Source organism: Penicillium pulvis (assembly GCF_028828015.1).
Source record: "Penicillium pulvis strain IBT 33274 chromosome Unknown scaffold_8_segment0_segment0, whole genome shotgun sequence".
Taxonomy (NCBI): domain Eukaryota; kingdom Fungi; phylum Ascomycota; class Eurotiomycetes; order Eurotiales; family Aspergillaceae; genus Penicillium; species Penicillium pulvis.
The window spans coordinates 937,869-953,237 of NW_026643080.1; the positions used below are offsets into that span (position 1 = coordinate 937,869).

Below are 15,369 nucleotides of genomic sequence, written 5' to 3' on the forward strand. Positions count from 1 at the left end.
GACACAGTGAAAAGGGCCTTTTTTCCGCATTACGAATTCCAAATACCATTCGCTGATGCAGGGATCGACGAGCAAAACTTGAAGATCGGGGCTTTCAGCGGAGATTGCATCGGAAATCTCGGGTCGAGTGGGGATCAGTAAGGGAAGCAGTTAAAGGAAGATTACCTTCCCCACCTCCCATCAACTCTGCATGAACTAACTTGGATGCCGATGTGGCAAAACTTGATAATTCGACCTGTGTGACGACGCAAATCTTGATCTATGGTCGATCGTACAGTGGAGTAGAGTGCATCGTTACGGCTAAGCCTTGAAACACTAGAAATGGGTTCTAATCCAAACCTTGCTACCCGAAAGCAAGGACAGCATTTTCTCAGAAGATCGCTGATTCCCGGAACAAGAATCCCATCGAGGCACGGACATGAATGACTTGACTGATGCCCAAAAAAGGAATCAATGATCTCATGGAGTAAGATATGGTGAACCAAGTGACACCGATTGCCTTTTCCAACAATTTGTTACTCATATATGACTGCTATGGATTTTATAAATAGATCTAAGACCAAAATAGTCGTTCGTTTTCAGTTACCCCATCTGGCAGTGATCACGGACAAGAATGTTTCCGAGATCATCGTCTGATGGAGGCGTTCTATGGACAGTAAAGGATACGCCAGTAGCTGGATGAGACATCCACAAGCGTGCGCCAAGTAACCCACTATAGATAGATGACTAAGTGCTTCTCAACATTCATGCAGTTGCATTTTTGAAGTGTCGACCTTCCAATCAGAGTTCTGTTTATACAGAGCTGAACGCGCTTGGCTATCTTTTCCAACAGCGCAGCTCCCGGCTTCTGGCCCGGTGAAATAGACAGTAGATATCTACTAGGTAGAGTATATGACTTGATATGAAATTGATTCATCTTTTAAGTCTAAGCTGGGTATCAAAATTCACAACAAGGTCCTTATTTTTATCAGTAAGAACCCAAGCCCAAACAGGGCCACGACGAGACTCGAAAGCCTGTACAAGTCGACTCCACAAATTCGACACGTCTAGAACGAGTATTTCTTGCTTCACAGTGCCCATTTCGTCCATACCCGTTATAAAGCCATCCGACATGTCTAAAGGGCGATAGTACTTGAAATCTGGGCCCATCATGATCGATCCGGAGGCGGTTTCTTCGCGCAGCTGATTAGTGAAAATGTCCACGCCGATGTATTTTGGCTGGTCAGAAGAGTCATCGATTCGGATAACCTGGCAGGCCCGACCTCCAAGAAGGATGAAGTCACCGACCCTGATGGCGGAAAAAGGTATTTCGGGCATTTTGGGAGACTCAGTTGTGGTAGATGATAGTCGAATATTTGTGAACCGTAAGCTAAGCGTGATTCGCCTGTAGTTTTTCGTATTGAGGTAATTCCAAGGCTTTGGAGTACTGTAGATAGGCATGTGTGGGTGCTAAGATGTTCGTCCTTCGAATCAAGGGATGAGTGAAATCACACTTCCAATAAGCGAAACTCTGTGAGCCCTAGGGCAGTGTTGCATGAAGCGTGCATCTTAGCATCGTCGGCCCTTGAATTAGATTTAGGTCAAGAAATCAATCGGTTGAATCTAGCAGGACCGACCATTCAGTCACATAAACATACGACACTGTGCTCCCTGTCCGAATGTTCGACACCCTCAAGTTCTTCGTCCGAGAGACAAAAGAAGGCTTTAGACTGAAGAATATCATATAAAGAGAAGCGCAGTCTGAGTGTGCTGCGTTCTGCTTGAGATCATAAAAGAATGAGGGTCCACTTGTTTTGAGACCATGAAGTAAGTCTCCTGTACGGAACTGCGGACACAGGGCGGATCGATGTCAGCCTCACCACTTGCTCACGTAGATTCTCTCTTGAGCCCTATTAAGGACCAAGATTGTATTATCCAGCTTCAACTTTTCAAATGAATGTATTATATTGAGACACACTATCACATGATATTGGTATGTATATCAAATTACGCGAATATAAATTTACCACTTATACAAGCCCCTAATCACACTCCTGGGAAGGCTTCCTGTCCTTCGAATCCCTCTAATCATCACTATCCGTGTTTTTGGTAACACCGCTCACTGGATAGTGGAAATCGACAATATTGCGAGAAGAAAAAAAGAATTTACTAGGGCAAAGACATCCTAGGAACTAAAATCATGAATCATCTCCGAATAGGTCTTATTGAGATAAAGGTGAATTGTATGGTATGAATCTTCAGCTTTCCTTTTCCCATTCCAGCAACGTTTCAGAAATTGATCGAGTCTGAGGATGATCTGAGCCAAGTGACCGGTGCCGTTGGTCAACACAAATTCTTAGTAAGTGGATAGCTTCAGCATTGCGACCTAAGTATTTCCAGGTGAAAGCAACCTTGGCCATGCTCATATGAGTTTCGGGATGGTCCACTCCGAACTTTATTTTGCATGTCTCCATCACTTGAAGATCGAGCTTCTCCGCCTCCTCCCATCGGTCATGGATCCGGAACATTGACGCTAGATTGGTTATGCTCAGCAGCGTATCAGGATGATCCTCGCCGAGCTTCGTCTTGCGAGTCTCTATCGCCTGAGCAAAGAGCCTCTCGGCCTCTTCCCATCGACCTTGGCTACAGTATGTTGATGCCACATTATGGACACTCTTTAGCGTGTCAGGATGTGCCTCGCCGAGCTTCCCCTTGCGAATCTCCATCACCTGCACAAAGAGCATCTCGGCCGCTTCCCACCGGCCTTAGCCATAGTATGTTGATGCCAAATTGCTCATGCTCACTAGCGTGTCTGGGTGATGACTGCCAAGAACCGTCTTACGAGACTCCATGACTCCAATGTTGAGTTTTTCCGCCTCCTTAAATTGGCCGCGGTTCCTATACGTCGATGCTAAATTTGCCAAACTTGCTAGTGTGTCGGGATGGTGTTCGCCAAGATTCTTCTTGCGAGCTCCTACCACTTGCATGTAGAGAGTTTCGGCCTTCTCCCATCGGTGCTGCCGCATATATATCGACGCGAGGTTGTTCATGCTACCAAGAGTGTCGGGGTGGTCATCGCCAATATACCTTTTCCGATGGTCTATGTTTTATATATGAATCTTCTCAGCGTCTTCCCATCGGCCCTAGTGTGCATACATCGCCGCGAGGTTGTTCATGCTTGTGATAGTGTAAGGATGATCTTCGCCAAGCTTTCTTTTAATAATGCTGACAATCTGCACAGAAATTTCCTCGGCTTGCAAATTTCGGCCCAGGTTCATGTACGTCGACGCTAGATTTCCCATGCTCTTCAGCGTGTTAGGATGCTCTCGGCCTAATTTTGTCTTAAAGAGCTCTATAACCTGCAAAAGAAGCTCCTCGGCCTTATCCCATCGACCCTGGCTTGAATATGTAGATGCCAAATTGGCCATGATCGGTAGCATGTCGGGATGGTCTCCTCCAAGCTTTGTTTTGTTCTTTATCACATGATCAAAAAGCTGCTCTGCTTCTCCCCATCGACCCTGCTCCTTATAAGTTGATACTAGGTTAGCCATGCTCTTTAGCGTAGAAGTATGATTAACCCCGAGCTTGTGCTTATAGCTCTCCAGGACGTGAACCTCAAGCCGCTCCGCTTCCTGCCATCGGCCCTGTTGCCGATAAGTCGATGCTAAGGCGGTCATGCTAACCAGCGTAGTGACATGATATTCGCCGTGCTTCGTTAAATGAATCTGCATGAGCTCTAACTGCAATTGAGCTACCTTCTCCCATTGGCCCTCAAGTGAATGTACTATTACTAACATCGCCGTACATGCGAGCGTGTCTTTATGGTCGCTACCCAGAAATTTGAGTCTCTACATTTTCGATTGAGATGCCATGTCTTTCGCATCTTCGATATTACTAATTCCCGATGCAAACCATGCACCTTTGTAAAGTAATATAGCCCATTGTAGTACTGACTCTTTTGGTTTAGGCTGTTGAGACATTGCCGAATGGACATGGGGAAATAGCGCCCGACATTTCCCCCAATTCTCATACTGGCCAGTAGGGAACTCGCGGTACATAACACTGATATATTCTTCCTGCCACCGATTCAATGTGTTATGAGACTTTAGCCATGCACGTGTAGTCAGTTGCACCAGTCGATGCATTGAGAAGGAAGTACCACATTCACTGGTGGCTATGAATGAATAGTTTCTCATTGTCATGATATCTTCTTCAAAATCAGAGTCTATATCAGGTTCAGATGATGTTTCCTCGTTAGGAAAGTCGGCACGGGGCTCTAAAGTAGACGTCTGACTAGTATTTAGGTAGGATCGAATGAGGTCCTCTGGTATCCCTTGCCGATCAAAAAAGCTCATAAGGGAGAGTAGATCCGCCGCAGATGCCCTTTAGTGCTGGATACAATCAAATGATATTTGCCAAGCCACTAGGATTGAGTTTTTCGCTTCCCAATCCCGGTCTAAGCAACTTGTCTCCCTCTTTAGAAGCTTAATCGCTTCACAGTCACTTACTTGGAAGTTTCTGAGGTATTGGCTTACCAAGCAGCGAGGGGCTCGATTTCTGATATAGCTAGCTACTTGGACAATCGCAAGCGGCATGAACTCGAGCGCTTCGACTAGTTCTCGATAGTCTTGGCCTTCCTCTACTTGTGCAAGCTTTTTTTGGAGAAGCTCTAGCGCCTCAGATTGCTCCATCGGTGTGATTTCAATCACATTGTTATATACGACCATTCTGAGCGCAGTCTCTCTACTGCGGCTTGTAATGATAAGAGATCCATTACGACTTCTGGGGATATATTCCAAGAGTGGTTTTCCTGGAAATTCATTGCCGGTTGCCGGATGTGAACAGAGGTATTCATGGTCGTCAGCATTATCTAGGATACAGATCCACTTCCCTTTTCTCTCATCCCTCAGCCAGCTTTCGACCAATCTGAATATGTTCACTTTAGGATCCATATGACCTAGGACCTTGAGCTGGTCTGCGATGTCTCGAAAACTTTGCTCGAAGCGGGCTTCGTTACTCGCATGGACCCAAAAAACCCATGTTGCTGGCGATTCGCATCGGATCCTATAAGAGTATTCAATAGCCAATTGCGATTTCCTTCTAGTTGTAAGCAACCGGTCGTATATGGGTCGCTCTATACTCACCCGACACCGCCGAGGCCGATCAGCGCTGTTCTCGACCCAGGGACCAAGCGTTTGTAATGAATCTGATCAATCAGTGTGTCGCGACGGACGAAATCTGGATCACGCGGGAATGGAATGGTTGACAAAGGGCTGGGTGGGGTCTCCGGGCGCTCTAGTTTGGGAGAAGCAATTAGTTCGTAGATGATAAAGTCCTTGGGTTTTTGTGCTTTACTAGAGGTATGGAATTCTATCGAGCCGTGGTTACTTCCAATCTGAAGCCCACGGTTGTCGCCACCGAATGATACTGATGCCATGATCGATAAAAGTATGTCTTGCACCATGTGAAGCGTTGATGTATGACTCTCAGGTCGAGGAGGGGGAACCCCATGTTATCATCATCGTTACCAGGTGACCACGGCGCTAAGAGAGGGGATCATACTGGCGGTTAGTCAACATCAAGCCAAGGGGGATTTTGTTTGCCTTGTTTGCACGATGGATATCCTAAAAGCTGCTGAAAATAGGTATGGTGGATTTCGAAGAAGGGTTCGAGATAGAATCTCTGGGTGGAAATGGTAACACTGATTTCCTTTCAGGATGTTTAAAGGCGGAAAGTAGGCGGCATTGTAGGGTCTTTGAACCTTGTTCTATACGGCACACCTACTTTCAAGCTAGATATGGTCCATGTATTAGTGATTTAGGGAATTCGGTTGATGATCCGTTGAAGGTATTCAATTTGTTTAAAGTGGCATTGTTTTATTAGGTAGTGGGTGGTAAGTAGTATGTACCCAGAAACATCCACAATATTGACAAAAGATTCCAATGCCGCCATATCTATCATCATAATTAAGTATATATCCCATATTCCCGTTCATCAAAAAAGCAAATGTCAATCGTCGCGTCGTATGCAGTGAGCTGTCAATATTTAACGACGAAATGAGCCAGCATAGCATATCTTAGCAAAGATAGCCAGGCACGTGAGTGCAATGACACATGAGTCCAGCTCAAGTATCATATGCGGCTCAAATCTCGTGGTGACAACTATGCCAGAAAACCAAAAGAATACGCAGCATGCTGCGCTGATGTGTAGATGTGTTGATATACTCGTTGTCTTCGTTATCGGCTCTCCCACGAGACCCTCCGATGACGACGGATAGAAACATCGTCCGCTTCAGAAGAAGGTGCAGTCGTTCGGCCGCCATGGCCACCATGCACCCTTGCCATAGGCGGAGGATTGATGGTCACGGCCATAGCCGATGAGATAGAGAAAGATCTGGACCGCGATAGCATAGCTGAGTGACGAGGTGAGTAAGGCGGCGGCGGAGTCTCCCTGGTCGCAGTCGATGTATTACCATAGCTACTGGGATAAGAGAAAGTAGAAGCGCCATCAGAGCTCACATCCTCATCGTAGAGGTTGCGGTTCTTCTCGTCTGCGGGATATGGATTGGAGTCCGAGGAGATCGGAGGATCACGCATGTTCCCTTCGAGAGTCTTCTCTTGAATGCTCATCGGTCGTGGCGTGTACTGTGGAAGAGGGACCACGCTGGCATAGCCTCCGTCGGAGTCAGCCGGCGGGGGTCCGTGCCAATCCTGCTCGCTGGCACCTTCAGCGCGGATGAACACGCCCTCGCCGGAGAGGGTGAAGCGACCAGTTTGAACACCGTTGTTGGTATTTCTCTGGTGTTGTCTGGTGCTTTGCATCTCAGGTTGAGATGATGAGTGCGGGGAAGCATGGTCGCGAGAGATGCAGCCGCAAAGGCCGGAGAGGAACGACATGGCGGGGATGAGAAGGATATTTCTGTTGCTTTGAGTGTATAAGAGAAGCAATTTAAGGAAAAGGCAGGAATAAGAAGGGCTTCAGAGTCTGTAGCATATGAAAGAACGAAGACTGAAGAGCATATGGTATGTCGCTTTGGATGAGCGCAGTAAGAATCGGGACACTTGAGCCTCAATGGACCAGCAAGATATGGCTAGCAAATTCGAGTATCCCACACTCCGGTTGACCAAACTCCTGAAAAGGAGCGAAATCAACAGTAAAATGTCCCAGATAAATCGATTCAGTCACGACACGTAGAGAAGAAAGAAAAGGGACCGACAAAGCAAGAGGATGAGGCTGCTGCAGGCATCCAAATTCCCGGCCACGCTGATTGGTAGACGATGTCAGCAGTTGTGCCTTAAGGCAGCTAAGAGTCATTCACTCGGGACTAACCGGATATAGGTATAGAACAAACAATAGTCCTAACTCAATCGTGATACTGCCTCATATAACTTACTTGTTGACTAGAAGCTATAACTTAAACAGACAGAGTTAGCTTAGGGGAGTCAAATATTCATTCATCAATAAATAGTGTTGACATCTCTGGTCAGTGATACTTAAGTGTATGGAATATCCACTAATATGAATAGCTTCAAGTTCCACATCAATAAGACTAAAAGAAGAAACCTACTTAATGGAATTGGTAGATGAGGGTGTAAATAGTATTTTTATTGAAAAAAAGAATAGAAGAACACAAAAAAGTATGGTCTCATCTGAAGCTGGTTCAAGCTCCAGGCCCAATTTCTATATATTGACTTGACATACCCCCTGTTTGTTCTCCGTCGCCGCTTAACGGAATCCTATTCCATGCCCCCCTTCAATTGAACGATGTAGTTTGGAATGGACACGCTACAGATCGAACCGGCACACTCTCATCAGAGGTGGCCCACGCACCTTCGTTGGGGACCAAATCAAACTGAAGGCTTCATGCGGTACTCATGCCACTAGGCCGCGATGGCTCAGGGATTAGTCTCTTATCCTTAATGTTCCCTCTTAAGTGCGCTTTGTTAACGTTTTGGTGAGGTGATCCTACCATGATGCATGATGCTATTCACACTGCCCCCGCATGTTTACTTCCCTTCCAATTTTAGCCATAATGCTATTCCCACTTACCCTTTCACTTAAGAAGCTACTTCTACTCTCCCCCGACCGTCGAGGTTATTCCACTATATGTTAACTAGACTATGCCCACCTTCTACTATGGTCAATAATCCTAAATCTGGGTCTGCAAATCCTTATCAATAACTTCGGGCAACGATAAGCGCCGATAAGAGATGACATAATCAGGTACCCGCCGATCAATTCTAATTTTTTTGTAGATTTTCGTTTCTTTTGGACTTCCCCGCGCCACTCGAAGCCCACTCTAACCGATTTTTCTTCCTCTCCTTTCATACACTCGCTAATACACCGCGCCAAATCAAAATGTCGTCGGAGAAAGATATCCACAAGTTCATTGAGAATGTCCAACCACCAACAATCCCCCCCCTCCCGCTCTCACGACCCCTCCAACAACCAGAAGCGCGCCGATCCGTTCCAATTCGGCTCCCGATACCTAGAAGAGGGTGATAACGTTTTCGAGTTCAATGCCTGGGACCACGTTGAGCCTGACGACGAATTCAAAGCTTTCGCCGAAGTTCAATATGAGAAGCAGCGCGCTGCGCCCGTCTCCGACTTCGACCAGAATCGTTTCAACAATGACCCCGCCAAGTGGTGGAATTTGTTCTACAAGAACAACACCGACAACTTTTTCAAGGATCGCAAGTGGCTGCAGCAGGAGTTCCCGGTGCTGGCCGAGGTGACGAAGAAGGATGCCGGCCCCCAGGTCGTGCTGGAGGTTGGCGCTGGAGCGGGCAACACTGCGTTCCCCCTGATTCGGAACAATGAGAACGAGCAATTGAAGGTGCATGCCTGTGATTTCTCGAAGTATGCTGTGCAGGTCATGCGGGAGAGTGACCAGTATAATCCGAAGTATATGGTCGCCGATGTCTGGGACGCTGCTGCTGTGCCCGACGAGAATGGAGACTCTTTGCCGCCTGGTCTGACTGAGGGCTCTGTCGATGTCATCATTCTGATCTTTATCTTCTCCGCGCTGAACCCTAACCAGTGGGATCTTGCCCTACGCAATATCTACCGTCTCTTGAAGCCCGGCGGTCAGGTCCTGTTCCGTGATTATGGACGTGGAGATCTGGCGCAGGTGCGCTTTAAGAAGGGCCGCTATATGCAGGAGAACTTTTATGTTCGCGGTGACGGTACCCGCGTTTACTTCTTCGACCATGATGAGTTGGTCCAGATGTGGGGTCGGTGGACACCGGAGAAGGGTCTACAGGTCGATTTGGAGAACCCTTTTTCCGAGTCTCAGCTTGCGGAGGGCAATACCTCATTCGAGGTCAAGCATCTGGGAGCCGATCGACGTCTCATTGTGAACCGCTCCACCAAGCTTAAGATGTACCGCTGCTGGATGCAGGGTCATTTCCGCAAGCGTGGCGGCGATGTTGCTAGTGCTGAGAATGCCGAGTGATTTGGGTGTCACAATCCATAGCACCATTTTGAACACCCCTGGCAGGGGATGGGACAGTCTTGCCAACAACGAAGCCGATGGCTCAACGGCAGTGCCGGCTGTATCTTTCACAGCCATTTGCATATATGTTGGGCATTGGTGTCTTGCCCCGTAAGACCAACAGGCCACTCGACGCTTTGACTTTTGGATGAGGGATTTCTACTATCCACAAATACCCAATAAGTGTGGTCATCGGAAGCATACGAGTCATGGATTTACGAGTTTGATGATAAAATATTTGCATATAGAATTCGCTTTGGTAGACTTGCATTTTCCTGAGATACGTATACAATCAACAAGAATGGTGTGTTATGTGAAGCATCGAATCAAAACACATCTTTCTAAATTGAAACGCTATGTTCTGTCTAGCAAAGTAGAAATTATCACAAGTCAAAATAAACCGAAAGGTAAGCTGATGACGCAAAGTAGGTACAAGAACTCAAATAAATATGCAGATTTCCACTTGGGGATGATCGGAGCCAAACAGCTCGGCCCAGCGGAAGCAAATCCCTCGAAGCATGTTCGACTTTCGAGAGATAGAAAATAATGAACAGGGTTTGCAATCAACTCCCCCAATGCACCTTGGACCAACTGGCCAAGGCTCATGTAATAATGTCTATAAGATGTCGACAGGACCTCGTATAGACCGTCGAAAACATCCAGATCTAAGAAGCAACGTTGAAAATGATCCATTCGTACATCCACGTGTGGCGGATGTGTCATGATTTCCATGGAGATGGAAAAGCGAAAGGGAAATGCAAATGGGTGTCAACCCGATATGAAAAAAAAAAACTCGCTCAGGTTGTCAGATTAGGACATTCTCCCTGCGCACGCTGGAAGGCGTTTGCGAACAGGTCTTGCATGGCATGGTAGTGGAATAGAATGCCTCCTAACACAGCCAAATGCCAAATGTTGTGGCTGCCGCCAACATAATCGAACAGACCAGGCTTCCAGCGCTCGGGGATCTTGGAGGCATAGACACAGGCGCCGACGAAATACACCAGAATGCTCTTCACGACTGGGGCATAGAAGTAGAGACACCACTCAAAGCCACGAGTGTAAGATAGTTGGGCCAGGGGGGCGAACCCAGTCAGAGCAAGTGTAACGAAAAAGGCCACACGGGCCCAAGCCATATCATGGCGGTTGAAGGTCGGGTGCCAAGGGAGAATGACACCACCAATGCCCAGGGAGAAAGTAAGAAGAATGTAGGTCCATCGCGAGACTGGCTCACAATAGAAAGCAGTGTATTCAGTAGTCACGATCGAAGCGGCTACCAGCATGGAGATGCCCGTGTAGTCCACGCAGGCAAAGCGCTCCATCAAGGTTTGCGAGGCGATGCTGTTCATTGTGTGCCATATGGTGCTGCAGACCAGACACTTGCATGCAGCAGCAAAGAAAGCCGCAGCAATGAATACATCGGCTTTGCTGCTGAGATGGAAATTGGTGTGAAGCGGGTAGAAGTAGAAGGCGATCGAGAGGACGATGACAAGACCAATGACATGAGACCAGATGTTGAAACACTCGTTCGAGAAAGAGAAGACTGAGGACACACACTCAACCTTAGATGCCGTGAAACGGTATCCATTCAGGATATGCGGGTTGACTCTCCAAGGTTGCGGCAAATCCGCATACGTGATCAAGCGTTTTTGCTCTGCCAGGCTAAGGGCAGATTCGATGTTCTCCCGAAGCAAGTCCCGGGCGCGACGAGCACGTTCCATTCCTTCGTCAACCACCTCAAGGGCGTGAACCAGGCCGGAATCCACGGCCTTCCAGCCGTCATCGAGGGTGCCGTAGATTCCTCGATCACGGACTGCGTGCGCCCGCGACTCGAGCTCTGACAAAAATGACTCCATTAACCGGACGCCCGCCTGTGCTTTCTGCTCCAGTGTCTCCTTGGTCGCCAGTGCCTCATGGTATCCGTCCTCCAATGTCTCCACCAAGATCTTAGCCCGCTTCTTGCCGCTGCCCATCAACTCACCAGATGCGATAGAGCATTGGTCACGCACGGCTTCCAAAGTAGCATATCCACGTTTGAGGCTGGCGTCAACCTGATCCATGTGGGACTTTCGGTATTGTTCAATCCAATGCATGCGGCGTTCAAGTTCAGCAAGGAAGAGTTCGACCTATATGGAAGTTAGAACAACTGACTTTCTCCAAAGCACCAGGGCAATTCTCACCCTGATGAAAACCGTATCTGCATCTTGATAGTCACATGAGAGTTTTCGTGGGGCATGATAAGAGTGTCTTCGGTGTCGGTCTCGCAGCAGGCCAGTTCCCTCGGTTGGGGTTGCAACAGAGGACGAGACGGCTTTCTCCGCCTCTAACTCATCCGGATATGTTTCCACCGTCATGGAGGATGTTGTGCAGGCCATCGCTATGGCGAGCCAGGGAAGTGTTCGTGTGGCGTCAATCCGAGAACCTCCAGGGCTGCGGGATTGTGTTCAGGTTACGGGGGTGGCCGGAGTGATCCGGGAAGCTGAGGGGCTCAGGTATAAGCAAGAGGTGACTCGTTGAGACCGTGAAGAAGTTTAAGGAGAGAAAACGGCGAGTCCCCTATGTACACAACATATCTGCAAGGTGGGGTGAGAACGGAAAGAGAAGAATGACCAAAAGTTCGGGTTAAAGTCTTCCCCAACCACACTCGGCCCAGCGTTCACATGGGTTGAGCGGTGCCGTCATTTGATTGATCCATTCGTTCCCACTTCTTCCTCTTTCTCCACTTTGTTAGTTCGATCGGTCCCCAAAACTCTCTTCATTGAATAGATTTCCCTGGTTTATCGCCACTTGATCCCCAGACGAATTAAAAAATTATGGCTATCAGCGAGATCATCACAGACCAGTCATTGCTGCCCGTGCTCAGCACCAGCGCCGAGACTCTCGCCCAATGCCAGCAACTCCTAGCCCTACTGAATCCAGACACCATCCCCGCCGGAACCTCGGTCCATGAATTATCGCTGGCTGCCTCGAAGCAGCAGAAGCTCCTCTTTGCCCTCCTCGCTCAGCTGCGCGGCCAGAACCGTGATGCGCTTTTCCGTGTGCGCGACACCAAACAATCCACCGCCGAGGCACGCCAGGAGATCGACCGACTGCATCTTCAGCTGCAGAACCTGTATTACGAACAGAAACATCTGAGTGGCGAGATTTCAGCTTGTGAATCCTACGAGTAAGTGCACTCGGCGCCTTACATGATACCTCTTACCCCTGTGAAACCTTGCTAATTCCCATGTTCGCGCGACAGCCACAAGTACCTTTCACTGCCATTAATACCTGTCGAGGAATTCCTCGAGCTCTTTCCCGAACACCGCGAGACTGATGAACATGAATTAATGATTGCGCGTATCAACCATGAGCATGCGGAGCGAGAGAAACTTGAGCAGGCTCGCCAGGAGCTGCTGAAGCACAAGCAGGCCTTGATCGCGGAGAACAAGAAGCGCAAGGATGATCTGGCCAACCTCGACCAGGACCTCGAGAAATTCGTTGATGTATGTGTCTGCAATTATCTATGTCTCGCTTCCTTTCTTCATTACTGACATCTGCAATGCAGGCTGCGAAACCTATCCAGAAAATCTTCGAGAAGGAATACTAAGGAGGTGGGTACTGCAAGGTCCATGGCTGGAAGGCCTGACCGCTACATTAGAACGGCGTTATTGGTTATGATACCCTGTATGATTTACGTAGAATACTGTCTAGTCTGAATGCATCGATAATAATCCCAATTGAGGCTCATACATGATTCTCATGCAAGTATCATTCGCGGGCGTTGAAGGCAAATAGATCCTAGGGAAATGTTTGCTTATATTTTCATTAGAATAAGCGGTATCTTTATCACACAAGGGCACAAATTCTATATATAAGGAAATGTTTTAATTATTTCTGGTGCTTCTAGGAGTAGCTGTAAACATGTAGTACTCCGTACAATGGGTAAACCGGCGCCACCTGGTCCCTTCTCCGCCTTTCAAGGTTTACCTTTCCCCGACAACAACACTCGTCCACTCTGTACTGCTTGAGTGTTGTGTTGGTCCACGGCACAAAGCATGTCCCTAACATGACCGCCAAAAATGGAGACAGCGAGTCTCCGAAGGCTTCGGCCGCTTCGAACCCTCAATCCAGCGCCCAGCGCGTTCCACCCCCGAGACCCCCGAGGCCACTCAGACGCGATTCCGAGTAATTGCTGCATTTTGGGCTGTTATTATCTTTCTCGGATTTCCAATATGGTGGAAGACAACGTCTATCTACCGGGCACACCTGCCAATCCAGGAGATGGTAGATTGGGATGATGGCAAGGTACACCAGCTCACCAAGGTGGCCGCAATAAACAATGAGATGGCTAACAATCGCGTGTCTAGACATGTCGCCCTGTCTTTCCTTTGGATATTCATGTTGCAGCACCTGCAATGCAGATTTCCGAGTCCCAGCACCTCTTGCGCACCACGCAGCATACCCTTGACGATCTCAATGAATTCGCCGCTCACCATTTGCGGCTCAAATTGGCAAACGACACCAGCGCAATCCCTTCCAACGGCGAAGAGCGTATTGGAGGCTTTGATCAAGTCGGAGAAAGTGCGGATATTGCCTTGACCGTTCGCGTGCTCCCCCAAGATGATTTGGCCGCCCCTCGGTCAGAACTCCATGCAGACACAACACAGCTGGATGTATTCTACCCACCAAACCAGGTCCCCCTTCCCTCGTCCTCCAACCCGCCTCTGTCAGCGTTCATTGCGCAGGAGTTACAAGGACTGTATAGCGAGGAGAAGGCCACTATTGCCCACATCCTCTCGGGTGGGACAGCTGGTTTTGATTCGGAGAGCATCAGCCGGCGACTCCGTCGATCCATGAAATACGCCGACACATACCACTTGTCATTCTCGCTGTTCACTCCTGGCTCCGTGCCATCTTCTTGGGATATTGAGGCTGCTGTCAAGGAGTACCTTTCCCCTCTTCTACATGCATTTGCTCCCATCAGCAACTTTACGATTGATACACAGGTCCAGCTCTATGCAACATTTTCACCGATGGCACCTCCACCGGTCTATGATGAGACTGAGTCAGCTTGGACACTGAAGAAAGAGGATTTGAGCGCATTTATCAATGCTGCTGAGTGGCCTCTCAACCCCAGCATTGGCAGCGGTCCCACCCTCAACTTCATTCTTTATGTTCCAGCCCCGTCTCAATCCCCACTTATCGTGAAGGAGAACCGTGCTTCGAGCTGGATCGTGCCGCAGTGGGGTGGTGTATTCCTTCTCAACCCAACACTCTCCGCAGACTCAAGCGGCCTGTCAAACCCAACACACCTAACGCAGGATTCTTTGCGGCCTGCGTTCATGACTTTCTCTCACCAACTCCTGACTCTCTTGGGCACTCCAACTACCCCTTCATCTCTACCACTCCGTCTTCAAACCCTCATTCGTGTCCGAGCAGCTACTCTCCTTCTCTCCGCTTCATCTACCATGGGATCTCTAGCTCGTCTCACGGAGTCTCTTCCCTCCATCCCTATTCCGGCTACTGTCGCTTCCTCGGTCTCCACTACCCTGTCCCATCTCTCTGCTACTTGCTCTTACCTTCGGGACGGCCGTTTTGCTGCCGCTCTTGCTAGCGCACGAGTAGCTGAGACCGAAGCAGAGCGTAGCTTTTTTGAGAAGAGTATGGTTGGTCAGGTCTATTTCCCAGATGAGCACAAGATTGCAGTATACTTGCCTCTCTTGGGTCCCATTGGTGTGCCTTTGGTCGTTGGATTATTGAAGGAGCTGAAGCGAATCATCGCGGGATGGAAAGCCAGAAAGGCTGCGGCAAATTAAATCATTCTATTTCTCTTGTATCCTAGAAACTATATGCATACATCATTTAAATTCATTTTGTTTCATCAATGATTGCGTTCAGCGTACAACTCTCGCCATGGC

The 15,369-nt window shown here is 48.4% G+C and overlaps 7 protein-coding genes across 7 annotated transcripts; 3 read left to right on the top strand and 4 right to left on the bottom strand.

The window, feature by feature from the left end:
• Positions 1-912: 912 nt before the first annotated feature.
• N7503_009754 (uncharacterized protein) lies at positions 913-1,317 on the bottom strand (the record flags this gene model as incomplete). The annotated part of the gene is made up of 1 exon (XM_057069300.1): positions 913-1,317. One exon carries the CDS (start codon positions 1,315-1,317, stop codon positions 913-915), a length of 405 nt encoding a protein of 134 aa, XP_056915911.1.
• Positions 1,318-2,237: 920 nt separating this feature from the next.
• N7503_009755 (tetratricopeptide repeat protein) lies at positions 2,238-3,710 on the bottom strand (the record flags this gene model as incomplete). The annotated part of the gene is made up of 3 exons (XM_057069301.1): positions 2,238-2,743; positions 2,822-3,066; positions 3,136-3,710. The coding sequence occupies 3 exons, from the start codon at positions 3,708-3,710 to the stop codon at positions 2,238-2,240; spliced, it is 1,326 nt and encodes a 441-aa protein (XP_056915912.1).
• Positions 3,711-6,215: 2,505 nt separating this feature from the next.
• On the bottom strand, positions 6,216-6,875 carry N7503_009756 (uncharacterized protein; the record flags this gene model as incomplete). Its single annotated transcript, XM_057069302.1, has 1 exon — positions 6,216-6,875. The coding sequence occupies one exon, from the start codon at positions 6,873-6,875 to the stop codon at positions 6,216-6,218; it is 660 nt and encodes a 219-aa protein (XP_056915913.1).
• A 1,499-nt stretch (positions 6,876-8,374) lies between these two features.
• N7503_009757 (tRNA(Thr) (cytosine(32)-N(3))-methyltransferase) lies at positions 8,375-9,433 on the top strand (the record flags this gene model as incomplete). Its single annotated transcript, XM_057069303.1, has 1 exon — positions 8,375-9,433. One exon carries the CDS (start codon positions 8,375-8,377, stop codon positions 9,431-9,433), a length of 1,059 nt encoding a protein of 352 aa, XP_056915914.1.
• An 836-nt stretch (positions 9,434-10,269) lies between these two features.
• On the bottom strand, positions 10,270-12,113 carry N7503_009758 (hemolysin III family protein; the record flags this gene model as incomplete). Its single annotated transcript, XM_057069304.1, has 2 exons — positions 11,650-12,113; positions 10,270-11,595 (listed from the first exon to the last, which is right to left on the bottom strand). The coding sequence occupies exons 1-2, from the start codon at positions 11,842-11,844 to the stop codon at positions 10,270-10,272; spliced, it is 1,521 nt and encodes a 506-aa protein (XP_056915915.1). The 5' UTR covers positions 11,845-12,113.
• Positions 12,114-12,282: 169 nt separating this feature from the next.
• On the top strand, positions 12,283-13,058 carry N7503_009759 (uncharacterized protein; the record flags this gene model as incomplete). The annotated part of the gene is made up of 3 exons (XM_057069305.1): positions 12,283-12,635; positions 12,711-12,954; positions 13,017-13,058. 3 exons carry the CDS (start codon positions 12,283-12,285, stop codon positions 13,056-13,058), a joined length of 639 nt encoding a protein of 212 aa, XP_056915916.1.
• Positions 13,059-13,732: 674 nt separating this feature from the next.
• On the top strand, positions 13,733-15,267 carry PIG-S (GPI-anchored transamidase GPI17; the record flags this gene model as incomplete). Its single annotated transcript, XM_057069306.1, has 2 exons — positions 13,733-13,756; positions 13,819-15,267. The coding sequence occupies 2 exons, from the start codon at positions 13,733-13,735 to the stop codon at positions 15,265-15,267; spliced, it is 1,473 nt and encodes a 490-aa protein (XP_056915917.1).
• Between the last annotated feature and the right edge of the window lie 102 nt (positions 15,268-15,369).